Source organism: Fusarium redolens (genome assembly GCF_020744475.1).
Source record: "Fusarium redolens strain MPI-CAGE-AT-0023 chromosome Unknown BKA55scaffold_2, whole genome shotgun sequence".
Classification (NCBI taxonomy): Eukaryota; Fungi; Ascomycota; class Sordariomycetes; order Hypocreales; family Nectriaceae; genus Fusarium; species Fusarium redolens.
Window position 1 is genome coordinate 1,316,265 of NW_025763665.1, and position 12,100 is coordinate 1,328,364.

Here is a 12,100-nt window from a genome sequence, read left to right on the forward strand (position 1 = left end):
GCTGAGGCACCAGCTCGGACTGCCAAAGTTCGAAATGACATTATATGAGAAGAAGAATTAGCGATGCGCACATGCGATCGACATGCGCATCGAGGTGAAGAAAGAGGGGGTATAAGATGGCTTTGGAGTCTTGTCCGAGGTCCGCGGCAATGCTTTTTCAAACGTCCGCAACAAACCGCCTAACCCCAAAAACCCATCACTTAGCAGCCACACTTTCTGGAGTGGAGGGATTGTTGTCGACTATCGTCACATGACTTCTCATGAAGCTCAAAACATCGCCCCACATGAGCAACCAATCAGACGCGTGCTCAACCCATCGTCAACTTTTTGAGCTATCTGCGCTTCAGCCTTGCGCGCCCGTCTCTAACATCCCAAACTATCAGAATATATCCAAGATGTCGACGGACCCCAAGATTCAGTGCGTTACAACGAGTCCTCCTCTGCAGTCCCATAGTGCTAACAGGCCAATTAGGGAGCTTCTCAGCAAGGCGCGCAATGAACTCACGTACGTGACCGACGACTCTTCCTCTTCGTCCAGCCCCGCGACAGGTCCTCGATTGCTAACACATCATCCTCTAGGGAGTACGAGATAGCCCAGCTAGAAGAACACGAGTTCTCTGCAGGCCCTCTATCTATCCTTCAGACCGCCGTTCGATCGCACGTGCAAGTGCTCATCTCCATCCGCAACAACCGCAAGCTCCTTGCGCGTGTCAAAGCCTTCGATCGCCATTGTAATATGGTGCTGGAGAATGTGAAGGAGATGTGGACAGAGACCCCTCGGTTAGCAAACGGAAAGAAGGGTCGCCCAGTGAACAAGGATCGATTCATCAGCAAGATGTACGTCTACAATGCAATAACCGTCAATACCGCCCTTGTTAATTAGCGGTGACACGAACATTGAACTTGATTGCTGACTTTATCATAGGTTCCTACGAGGCGATAGCGTCATTCTGGTTCTTCTCAGCTAATATTTCCTTACCGTCATGATTTTGGAGCGGTGAGAGCTCGAATTTAGAATGGGGATGTTTGTATGTCTTAAGGGCAAGACTCACAGGGACTCCATAGGCGTTGAAAACATGTTGATTTTCGCATACTATATTTTGTTCATTACACGTGTTATCACTATTTGCACACGGCCGATTACCTCGACCTTACTGGCTTACATTTCCATCTTCGACCTTGAGACAGAAGCAGAGCTCATAAGACTGCCTAACTGCTCAGGCCCAGGAAGAAGCTGGCCAATCCCCAGGCTCCAGGATCGGGAACTTCCTGATAGCCACTACCTCCGATATAAACCGTCCGACCCAGGCTGGCTTGCATACCCTTGGTCTTATTGGCCCCCTCCAGTGCTGCGTCAGCTGCCTTCTTGACGTCTCCAGTCTGGTTGAGAGCTTCCACGAAGGGATGAAGAGCGTCGACTAACGTCCGATCTCCAGGACGAGCAGGCGTGTACTTGGCCAAAGCATCGCTACTCATCTTGAGGGCCTTGGCCCAGACTTCGGGCGAGGCAGTGCCGGGTGACAGCTCACGGAGAGCATGAACCAGGGCGTTGAGGAAGATGGCATATAGAGCTCCAGAGGTTCCATCCATGGCCGTTTCCACGATTGTTACGATTGAAGAGAGATCCACGACGACGTCGCCGGTAAGAGGTTGCTCATCAATGTGCTTAAGGATAGCTGTATTATGTCAGTGAAGGTCTTTCTTGAAGGGGCCATGATGCGTCGGACTGACCTTCAGCGCCTCGTTTCAAACCGATTCCACAATCACCATCTCCGACCACAGTATCATAACGGGTGACCTCTGGCTCGACATCAATAACTTTTTGCAGACCTTTCTTCAATACTGCTTGCGCGGCACTAGGATCTGTTTTTAGACCACTAGACTTGATGTCACCGGTAGCACCAGCACGGCCTGTTCTTGTATTTGTATTCTTGGCTTCCCAGGTGCTGGCCTGAATCGGTGCGGACCATCCAACCACCTCACTGGGGGCATCAAGCAATTCGATCATGCTTGGAGCTTCGAAGTCAGGCGAAGCCACATTAAGAAGGGAAATGCTGAAGCCGAGACCGTTCAGACTGGTCATGAAAGTACCACTGAGTATTCTCACGGGCCGGATAGTGTAGTTTGACTCAAGCTGACTCGCAACTTCTGTGGTGATGCCGCCCAGCTCAAGAACGCTGACTCCTCCCAGGTTGTTGATCATGAGAACAACCTCTTTGGAATTAACGTCCACAAAAGCTCGGTCCTTGTCTGTGGTGTCGAGCAATTGCTTGAGCATCTTACTTACGAGATCAGGTAGTTCAGCCTTCTCACGGCCAGAGCCGGGTTCATTGTGAATACCCATTCCCAGCTCCACCTCGTCTGCCGCAAGACTGCCCTCTGTATCGACCTTTCGTCCAGGAACATGCACGTGTTCAAGACTGGCGCCCACACTGACGAGGTTATCTGCTGTCAGTTGTGCATATTTGGCAACCTGATCAAGTGGCTTTCCTAGAGCAGCGAGGGCACCCGAGATTTTGTGAACGAGAACCGTACCTGCAATTCCACGACGTCCAACCTTTCCGGCCTTTGCACGACCAACGCCAACATCGTCGCCAACAACCACCATCTTAACCTCAAGCCCTGCCGCCTTGGCCTTCTCAACAGCCATACCAAAGTTGAGGACGTCACCGGTATAATTCATCACGGTGACCAAGACGCCCTTGGACGTATCGACACGAGAGGTAATTGCTGTGCGTATTTGTTCTGCTGAGGGAGATGCGAAGATGGTTCCAGCTACAGCTGCGGAGAGCATGCCCTGGCCGACCATGCCGGCGAAAGAGGGCTCATGACCGGAGCCACCACCTGAGATAATGGACACTTGGGTTTTGGCATTGGAATCAGGACGACGATAGATGATTTTGAAGTCTGGATCTAGGGCGAGTGACGGATTGGTGAGGGTGAGGCTATGGAGAGCTGAGGAGACCAGGTGGGTTGGATCATTGACAAAGTGTTTGGCTGACATGGTAATGGATGGAGTGAGATGGTCAACCGGTATTATCGAGATGAGATGAGATGAAATGGTTCTTAATTAAGAAGATATGTTATTGATCAATTGAGTCTGGTTTCTGAGTGATTCAAGCCTCTTAAGTACCATTTGCCAAGATAACCGTCACTAAGTGGTAATCAGGTGAGGTTATGCTGGCTGTATTCAAGCGATGAAGGATGAATGGAAGTCAACACCAAGCTCAAGTGGGGGAATCGCGGGGTTTGTAGCGGGGTTGGAGCTCTGAGGCCGGGGTAGGGAACATGTCACGGGAGATGGCATCCATGAGTGTTGGGTATTCGGTTTAGGTATACCGAATTTCTGCCCACTGTTAATGAGCATGTGGCCATTGGCTTGTAATCATGAGGCTTGTAGGAAGTGGGCATACGGGATGTTGGTAATGGAGTTGTTGAGAACCACGCAATTCCTACGGAATGTATAGACTGGAAATGGGGTGGAATTGAACCAATTGTTAGGCTTCAGACAGACATAAGAGGCTCAACAAGTTGTTTAACTGTATTGTTCGATGGTCAGGGGACCATATAGAGGCGGCATCTTTGCATGCACATGCGTGCAACCACCGGCTTTCCTATTCAAGTAATATCTTGCCTGATAGCTTGTGGGCGTTGTCTTTATAAGCTTAAAGGAAGCATTACAACCCAGCCAAGGAATGACCATTGCTAATATGTAAGCTCAGTGATTGACCATCTAATACCCGAGATTAAAAACCAAAACCGTAGTTATGCCCTTATTGGGTCTCTATTTCTACGATGAGTAGTATCGAAGAGAATGTGAGCTTGGTAGAATAACTTGTAGAACCCAATGCAATGATATGCTGATGCTGTGAAGCTGCATGGGCTTTCCGCGTTATCTCGTATTGTAATTCTGCTTGAGGGTGTTAAATAGGTACTCTTCTAAATGATATCAAATTCATATTCCTATTCCGGGTAAAACCTGTCGGGATACTAGTCCAAGTGACAATAAGATGATTAGAGAACCTCGAGCTTTGCGACAACCTACGCGCTCCACAGACAGTAGATGCATTCAGCTCCAGTGGCTGAAACAATTGTTTAAGCTGAAAAACAAAGCTCGTTATAGATAAACAAGTCGCTTGGAACTGTCTATCATGTGTACGCGTCAGGATACAATACATACGCATGCTCGGTTAGACATAAGTTACGCAGGCAGGGATAATTGCTGTGTCTTGTCCCGCAACGTTCCCACATACCGCTCCACCCATACAGTATCCCTACCACAGTATTTCTAGAATTCTTCAAAGGCACACGCTACCGCGGGAATAAAATAACCTAAATCAATTAATTAAACAACGAGTTCCGTGATCCCGGCTTGGCCAACTCGCCAAGTAAAGATCGAATTGCCTTTCCTGGAAAGTGAAACACATGCGCCTCATTGACTATGTTGGTATACGATGGTTGCCACACGAAATGATGATTCTTTCAGTCTCGGCCGAATTAGAAGAGATGCTCCATAGTTTCTTATCCGCTCTTCAGGTCATGCAGAAAAGGGATTGAGCCGACGATTGGATCGTGCTGGCACAAGGAACCGTATTTATTCCAGGAACAAATGGAGCACTGCTGACACTTGAGACGATCATAACCAGGTACTGTGCAGTGCATTGCATATCTGCTTGCGTACCTCACCTTGCTCTCGCATTCCGTTTCCTCTCGTGACAGATTCGAAGTCTTAACTGTCGCCTGTGTAAAGCCCCTGACGATCCACGTTCCCGTAGGATCCATGTTGTTGCGCCTCAAAACACAAGAATCACATCGCATGGCTCCGATGAGCCCGAGCCATGATGGGCTCTCCTTGGGCAAATTCATTTCCAAGGGACCCTTCCTTCCAACTTTCAGTGGAGTCCCTGACGTATCGTCTAACATCAGTGTTAGTGGTGCCCATGCCCACAGCACAAAAAATTGGGGTGTTTCGAGCATCCATCCCCCTTCTTGCCATGCCAATTTTAGAAGGAAGGACATCTTCTTTTCCTGCATATCGATGTCCATTTCTTTAACGTTTCCTTTCGTTGTTCCTTGATTACTCTCTTTTCATCTACGTGGCTGGATATTTCTATCACTATATATCGTTGAGTTCATTCTTGGCGACGCGTCTAAGTGGGATACACGAACCGAGCTTGGCATCAAACAGGGTCCAGTCCATCTGTTATTCCCGTCTTGTCTTTGTCTTGGTATTCTGAGTTTTGGGTTAAGCTGCCAAGATGCATTCATTACTTCGAGCAACTACTGCGATCCTTGGCTGGGCAGCAGCTGTCAATGCCTACGACGTAACATGGGATGATAACAGTAAGTTTTCTTGTCATCGACAAAATTGTGGAACTAATGCGATATGGTAGAATCTATCGAGAAGGCCGCTGGCCAGGCAGCTTTTGGCTTAGTATCATACTACACAGGAAACAACACCGGCGATACACCAGGAAACTTGCCAGATCCTTACTATTGTAACTTTCTCATAACTATCAGACAATAAACATTTACTGACCATCAATAGGGTGGGAGGCTGGCGCGATGTTCGGTACTCTCGTTGATTATTGGTGGCTCACCGGGGACGACTCCTACAACACAATCACAAAACAAGCCATGATTCATCAAGCAGGCACAGACGGCGATTACATGCCCGACAACCAAACAATGACTGAAGGAAACGATGACCAAGGCTTCTGGGCTATGGCTGCAATGTCAGCAGCTGAGCACCAGTTCCCAGATCCCCCTGAGGACACACCCGGATGGCTTGCTCAGGTTCAAGCTGTGTTCAACGAGTACGTCAGTCGCTGGGATGCAGACTATTGCGGTGGTGGTATGCGTTGGCAGATCTTCAAATGGAACACTGGTTTCGACTATAAGAACGCTATCTCCAACGGCTGCTTCTTCAATGTCGCCTCTCGATTAGCCCTGTATACGGGTAACGACACTTATGCGGACTGGGCTGAGAAGCTGTGGAAGTGGCATGAGGATGCTGGCATCATCACCGATAAATTTGCAGTTCAGGACGGTGTTCACATCAGTGATGCTAAAGGAAAGAAGTGTACTGATATCGACAAGACGCAATGGTCCTACAACACGGGAATTTTTCTACACGGCGCCGCGGTCATGTATAACCTTACCTCTAGTGATAGCTGGAAGAAGCGCGCAGACGGTCTTCTCGACGATGTTTTCAACAAATTTGTCAAAGATGAGATCATCTACGAGCAGTTTTGCGAGCCGCACAAACAGTGCAGTCAGGACCAACAGAGCTTCAAGGGATATCTTGCACGATGGCTGGCAGCTACCACGCAACTTTACTCTTCTACGAACGACAAGATCATGAAGCTCATCAAGACAAGTGCCCAGGCCGCCGCTAAGATCTGCACAGGCTCACCAACAGAGGGTTACAAGGGGCCTGCAGGCACAGCATGTGGCTTCTCTTGGACGACGGGTAGCTTTGATGGCTCTGTTGGAGTTGGTCCCCAAATGAACGCCCTGTCGATCCTCATGTACACGCTGGTAGAGAGTGCCAAGGGGCCCGTTACCTCGAAGACCGGTGGAACGTCCAAAGGGAACCCTGGCGGTGGAAACACAGATATTAACGATAATGATGGAACACCCCCGATGAAGGAAATCACGACGGCTGATAAGGCTGGCGCCGGTATCCTGACGTTCTTGTTCCTTGCCGGTGTCATCGGGGGTGTTTCATTCTTGGTCGTCGACTTTTAGACCTTTATACTTCTATAGTAGGGTATGGCGTTCAGAGGTGGTATCTGTAATATTTATGTTTTTCGGCGTTGAGAGCTTGTTAGATTGGATGCCTTGCACTCTACTTGGCCTCAGACTTGGAAGTCGGGCTGCAGAGTTATACTCACAAATCTCCATTGACTGCATTGCGTATTTTCTATGAATCCGCGACTATCCATCAAGAAGACTTTCGTATGCCCATCTGTCACTCGTAGTCGCTTGCCTCTAGCAAATCTTGTTCCCAGACTGCGCTCCCTAACAACGATAACCAAAATCTTGAGTCAGTATAAGGTTCAAAGGAACTGTTGATTAATGAGTATCGATTCTTGGTGTGAACAGGTGGCTCATTCAGTTCTTGTCATTGCCATCTTCATCTTATGGTTAAAAACAACCTTGCTATTAAAAGATCTAGATCAAACCCAATGCCACCATCTATTTACGCAGCTCAAATTCCGAACCAAAAAACAGCACTGTTTACATTATTCTATGTCCTTCGGTCTCCCATGTTCGTCCCTTGACATCCTCGCATATTGCGTCTTCAAAACAGGAGTATCCGCGCTGACGAGGGAATTAATCCACGTTTCCTCTTCCTCAACTCCCTCTGTCGTCTTCATCGTCGCACGGCCCATTAGCACCGGATGACAATTCACATAGACGTTCTCATACTCGCGAGCCGGCACATTAAACGTCTCGTGGAAGATCCCTATATGCTTGAGCTTAGACTTATTCATGTAGTCCCATGCCTTCCGGTGTATTTCGTCGTGTGCGAAGCGGTGCAGACTTTCGATGTCACGAAAGTAGTAGATCAGGAGAAGGGTGTTATTGCTGCTCTTCTCATCTCCGCGCCATGTTGAGGAGCTCAGCATACCATACTCGTCTCGTTTGGAGGCAAGATCATTGTGCATATCCATGAAGTATTTGCTAATTTGCTTCATGCCTGGTGCTGCGAGACCGAGAGGGTGGTTGGCCTGGATTCCGAGATGAAAGACTACTACGGGGCTTGCTCTAGGAGTTGAACCAAAGGAGCCACTAGAGAAAGGGAGTTGTGCGGTCGCGCGGCCTGGTATGGCATTCTCATTATACTCATTGGGTTTTGTGCTGCACAGTTGGATGGCGGTGGTGACAATGGAGTTGAGCAAGACGGCCACGGGTGGCACGACTGCCCAACGTAGAGGAAGGACAGCACAGAGAGCAAATTGGATAAACGATCCAATAACCACTGTAGTTTGAGGTTTAAAACAGTCTTTAAGTATGAACTTATCATATGTCAGATGAGAAATAAGTATGGAAAGGGGGTTCATGGCTTACAAGCATCCCAGCTGTTGAGGCAAATGTCAGAGGCCGGGACGTTGGCTCTAGTTTAGAACGGAATTCTGATTTCTTCATCATGTGGTTGGCTAAATAGTCCAATTAGATTGATTGAATGCCAGAGTCAGAAGGGCATCAAGTATCAAGTGCGCGTGGGTTTATATGTTACTTGTTCTTTCAACAAAGGTAGCTTCGCCACTACCAAAGGTCTAAAGACCCACGGAACATGCCTCAGCAATGCATTGGTGAAGCGAATGCGAGATCCAGAAACAGCAATATGCTTCGATGATACTATCGCATACGAAGATTAACGTTGGTTCATAATCAAGTCACTCTCAGTGGTGCGGTGGTGGCTTGCTCGCACTCGCTTAATGCTCAATATATCCGATGAAAGGTGTCTGAGTATTTCTATCAATTGCCCTGAAAATATACTTTTGCCAAAAATAAACCGACAGAGGTATGCTATTAGCCAAATCGGGAACGAAAACTTGCATTACTCTAGCTAAGTTTTCCGAACTCCATTGCTGAAGACTGAGGAAACCAAAAACATCGGACTGTTTATTCGACCGTGCTCTCACTGTGCTCCGACCTCATTAACTCCGTTGTCCGACAATGCTCTCTATAACTAACTTCACGTTCACACCCTGCAGTAGCAGGCTCGCTCACATTACGGATCTTCTCCACCATTTCGAGCAGCGTCGTCCCCTCGTCCAAGATCAAATCCATCTCCACTCCTGGCTGCCCTAGCAACGAACAATAGATCGGGTTCTTAAAGACGAGTCCGGCGGTAGATCTGCGTACTAGCCGAGACTCGATAAATCTAAGACATGAATGGTCTATCAAATGTTTGAATGTGCTAGCCGGTGAGTCAGGAGCCTTTAAAGTGAGAATGTTGTCTGCCGTTTAAGTCATGAAAAGTGATGAGCAATATTTCAAAGATTTAATAAGCTGCGAATTGACTTAGAATGTGACGGTTCCCTAGTCGTCACTCATGAGGGTCGTCTCACTATCATGATCCTAAATAACACCAAAAGCCCGAACTGCATGTGCACAGATTCCCTGACGATACGTCCAAATAACCGACACAAAAGCCATACAAGAGATACAACCAACAGAAATAGCAAAATAACTCTCACGGTATGGAATTCAAACAAGCCCTTCAAAGAGTGCCAACAACGTGCAACGAGATGGAAACCGTTACTTGCAAACTCCATCACGGGCAGCCGAGCCTCTTTCTTCCTTCTTCGTCATCAAATACCGGTCTGTGATACCGAAACTGTGTACGCCTGGCCATTTTTATGTAAAGAAATTTGTGCAAATCGCTTCAAAAGTATGTTCAACATAATATAGATGCGCTGCGGAAAGTTTGAGCAAAGATTGTCTAAGCGGTGTTTTCCTTGTTTTGTGTCTGATGTGGGTAGTTGGGGTCCGTGAGGGACTTCTCCCACTCATCCATCAGGGTTGTCGCGGTGCGTTTGATGTTGCTAGGCGAGAACTGGTTGACGATATTGGGTAGAAGCTCCTCTAGCTTGGGAGAGAGCAAAGGGGTTTCGTAGCCGGTCGACTTCTTCTTACTAACCCAGGTTAGCATACTTCATTTTACAAATTATCTCAATTCCAATGCCAAGAGTGACTTACGACGGTGAGTCCGCGGGTTCTCCCTCGTCTGAAGTAGCAGACATATCGTCCAGTCCACCGCTGCCAATAGTAGATCCACTCCAGCGAGACGTCTTGGAAGAAGAGGCTGGAGATTCCCAATTAGACCAGTCGTTATCATCCATCGAATCAAATCCAAGAGGCTGCCAAGAGAAAGACTTGTTCTTGGACTTTGTTTTGCTCCGAGCAGGCAGTTCGGGCCTTTTCGATGCTGTGCTTGTTGAGGTCGAGGATTTGGTCTCCGTTATATCCGAGTTGTTGTGAGGTGGCTCAAATACTGTGCTCACTTTGGGTCGTAACGGACGATTCGGTCGTATGGTATCCTGGTTTCGATTGGCTTCGCTACGTTCGTTGACACTGCTGGAACGAACGGGCTGACCGTTGATAGGCTCATCCCCAACTGTAATTTGACGTATGTCTTCGACAAAAGCCCTGAGGCCCAACTTAAAGTCCTCGACAATTTGTGGAACGACCGGACCGTTTTGTTGTGTGCGTGGCTGCCACGAGGCACGCTTAGATAAATGAGGGTTTGTTAATTGAGCGGTCCTGCGCTCTATCGAAGGCAATTTCACCTGCTCGTGCTCGTGATCGCGATCCTGGTACAATGAGAACCCTGCGTCTGGTTTCGCCGGCGACAGCAGAGATAGGGTTCTTGTATGCCCACCACGGAGGACCCTTCTTCGGTTGGGAGTCGCTGCGTTCTGAGTCTGCTGTAATAGTTTCCTTCGATCTGAGTCGACACTTCGCCTGATAGATGCACCATCATCTTCTGATGATAAGATGGGACTGCGGAATGCTTCAAGAGGGATGGTGTCGCCCTTCTTCTCTTGTGCGGTCCATTTCTTCTTGAGTAACGTGAGATCTGCCTCGGCACGCGACAATTCCTCACGCAATTCTAGCACACGTCTCTCCTGAGCAGCAATTGCGATGATAAACTCATTTGCGTCAGCAGGAGTGGCAATGCCAGATTCAATTGGTGTCGGGGGGACTGATGGCATGGAAGCAGAAGTTGGTGTTGGTCGGGAAGGGTCGCTTGTAGGGGGTGCAATTGGGAGCGTCAAAGAGAGTCGATTGACCTGGCGGTTCATGCTGGATACACTAGATTTGGCACGAGCGTGACCACGTCTGAAAGGGATGCTCTCGTCCTTTGAAGTCGGTCGAGAAGGCATTGCGGCTGTTGAAGTCATGCTGCCGTGGCGGTTGTGTGAGAAGGAATTCAGGTGTCTCGGTTTGGACCCCTGAGCTAGGTCACCAACAGGAGCGTACCTGGAGTTGACAGACGCAGCGACACCGACAGTGGGAGAAGTAGTAGCAGAAACGGTCGAATTAGGGGCTGTCTCAAAATTTGAGTTGGATGGAGTGGTGGGAAGAACTAAATCTGCTGGCAGACGGTCGGCAACTGAGTAGCGTCGACGGATAGCTTGTTGTTGCGAGGCCATGCCTATTAACTCGTAGGGATTCGACTTATTGAATAGTAGGGAACGGAGGCCGAGCAATCTTCGGCGTTTATGCAAATTGAAATGTAACTGAGAATGGAAATGAGTGGCTGGAGCTCTTCGGGCTCTGAGGCGCCGCAATCTAGCAGCGACAGCAGCAACAGCGGCTCTGGCAGTGAGCGCTCTTTGGTGTAACTGTTTCAGATGGCGGTGATCATCGAAGAGAGCGAACGAGCAACGATGGGCAACGCAGATTTGAAAGAGAAAGCCAGTCATCAGAATAAGGAGAGAGAGGCGAGTCCAATGTGGATTGTGGGTGGCTTAGTGGTGTATCAAGTTTCGCATGGGGTATGGCGCCAGCCGGGGTGGATTTTGGTGGAGTGTCCACCAATTGCTCAGTGGTTGTCGTCGAAAATAGAGCCCTGCAGGCGTTCGGTAGCACGCCCCTAGATCCCCTAAATTGGACAGACGTTAACTCCTCAGCACAGCTGGGCGGGCGTTGAACCAGGCGGGGGGCGGTTGTCAGGAGAATAGGAGCACTGGAACACCATTGGACGCTGGGAAGGACGCAGGAACTTCTCGAATTAGGAAGCCAGGGACGATGAGGCTTGCCGGGGCCAGACGCGAACAAATTGACGAATCCCAGTAAGGGGACAAGATGACGTTAAGCGGATGGGGCGGACGATAAGGAGCCGTTGAGTGAATCAATTGTCGTCGAGAAGTGAGACTGTATGAGATAAAACAAAGGTGATATAAAAGGAAAGAATACAAATAAAAAAGAGTGTCGATGGCAAGAAAACGATCGAAATTGTAATGAGCGAATATTCCCGAACAGGCGTTTGCGGGATGCAAATATGGAATGTCGAAAAAGCAAAGGAAACTGGATGTTGCTGATACGCAATTCCGGGAGAATGGCCACTCGACGACAGCCC

At 48.7% G+C, this 12,100-nt stretch overlaps 5 protein-coding genes across 5 annotated transcripts; 2 read left to right on the forward strand and 3 right to left on the reverse strand.

The window, feature by feature from the left end:
• Positions 1–395: 395 nt before the first annotated feature.
• Positions 396–968, forward strand: BKA55DRAFT_684341 (uncharacterized protein; the record flags this gene model as incomplete). The annotated part of the gene is made up of 4 exons (XM_046198629.1): positions 396–418; positions 473–505; positions 580–837; positions 926–968. The coding sequence occupies 4 exons, from the start codon at positions 396–398 to the stop codon at positions 966–968; spliced, it is 357 nt and encodes a 118-aa protein (XP_046054896.1).
• Positions 969–1,209: 241 nt separating this feature from the next.
• On the reverse strand, positions 1,210–3,004 carry BKA55DRAFT_499483 (Dak1 domain-containing protein; the record flags this gene model as incomplete). The annotated part of the gene is made up of 2 exons (XM_046186658.1): positions 1,210–1,676; positions 1,732–3,004. The coding sequence occupies 2 exons, from the start codon at positions 3,002–3,004 to the stop codon at positions 1,210–1,212; spliced, it is 1,740 nt and encodes a 579-aa protein (XP_046054897.1).
• Positions 3,005–5,258: 2,254 nt separating this feature from the next.
• BKA55DRAFT_501324 (glycoside hydrolase) lies at positions 5,259–6,750 on the forward strand (the record flags this gene model as incomplete). Its single annotated transcript, XM_046186821.1, has 3 exons — positions 5,259–5,343; positions 5,394–5,498; positions 5,549–6,750. The coding sequence occupies 3 exons, from the start codon at positions 5,259–5,261 to the stop codon at positions 6,748–6,750; spliced, it is 1,392 nt and encodes a 463-aa protein (XP_046054898.1).
• A 291-nt stretch (positions 6,751–7,041) lies between these two features.
• On the reverse strand, positions 7,042–8,568 carry BKA55DRAFT_733321 (uncharacterized protein). Its single transcript, XM_046201231.1, has 2 exons — positions 8,077–8,568; positions 7,042–8,024 (listed from the first exon to the last, which is right to left on the reverse strand). The coding sequence occupies exons 1-2, from the start codon at positions 8,155–8,157 to the stop codon at positions 7,248–7,250; spliced, it is 858 nt and encodes a 285-aa protein (XP_046054899.1). The 5' UTR covers positions 8,158–8,568; the 3' UTR covers positions 7,042–7,247.
• An 889-nt stretch (positions 8,569–9,457) lies between these two features.
• BKA55DRAFT_499202 (uncharacterized protein) lies at positions 9,458–11,171 on the reverse strand (the record flags this gene model as incomplete). Its single annotated transcript, XM_046186636.1, has 2 exons — positions 9,458–9,650; positions 9,715–11,171. 2 exons carry the CDS (start codon positions 11,169–11,171, stop codon positions 9,458–9,460), a joined length of 1,650 nt encoding a protein of 549 aa, XP_046054900.1.
• Between the last annotated feature and the right edge of the window lie 929 nt (positions 11,172–12,100).

Coding starts and splice junctions, on each gene's coding strand:
- BKA55DRAFT_733321 (XM_046201231.1), bottom strand. CDS start 8,157: ATGATGAAGAAATCAGAATTCCGTTCTAAACTAGAGCCAACGTCCCGG. Junction 8,025..8,076: donor CCTCAACAGCTGGGATGCTT/GTAAGCCATGAA, acceptor ACATATGATAAG/TTCATACTTAAAGACTGTTT.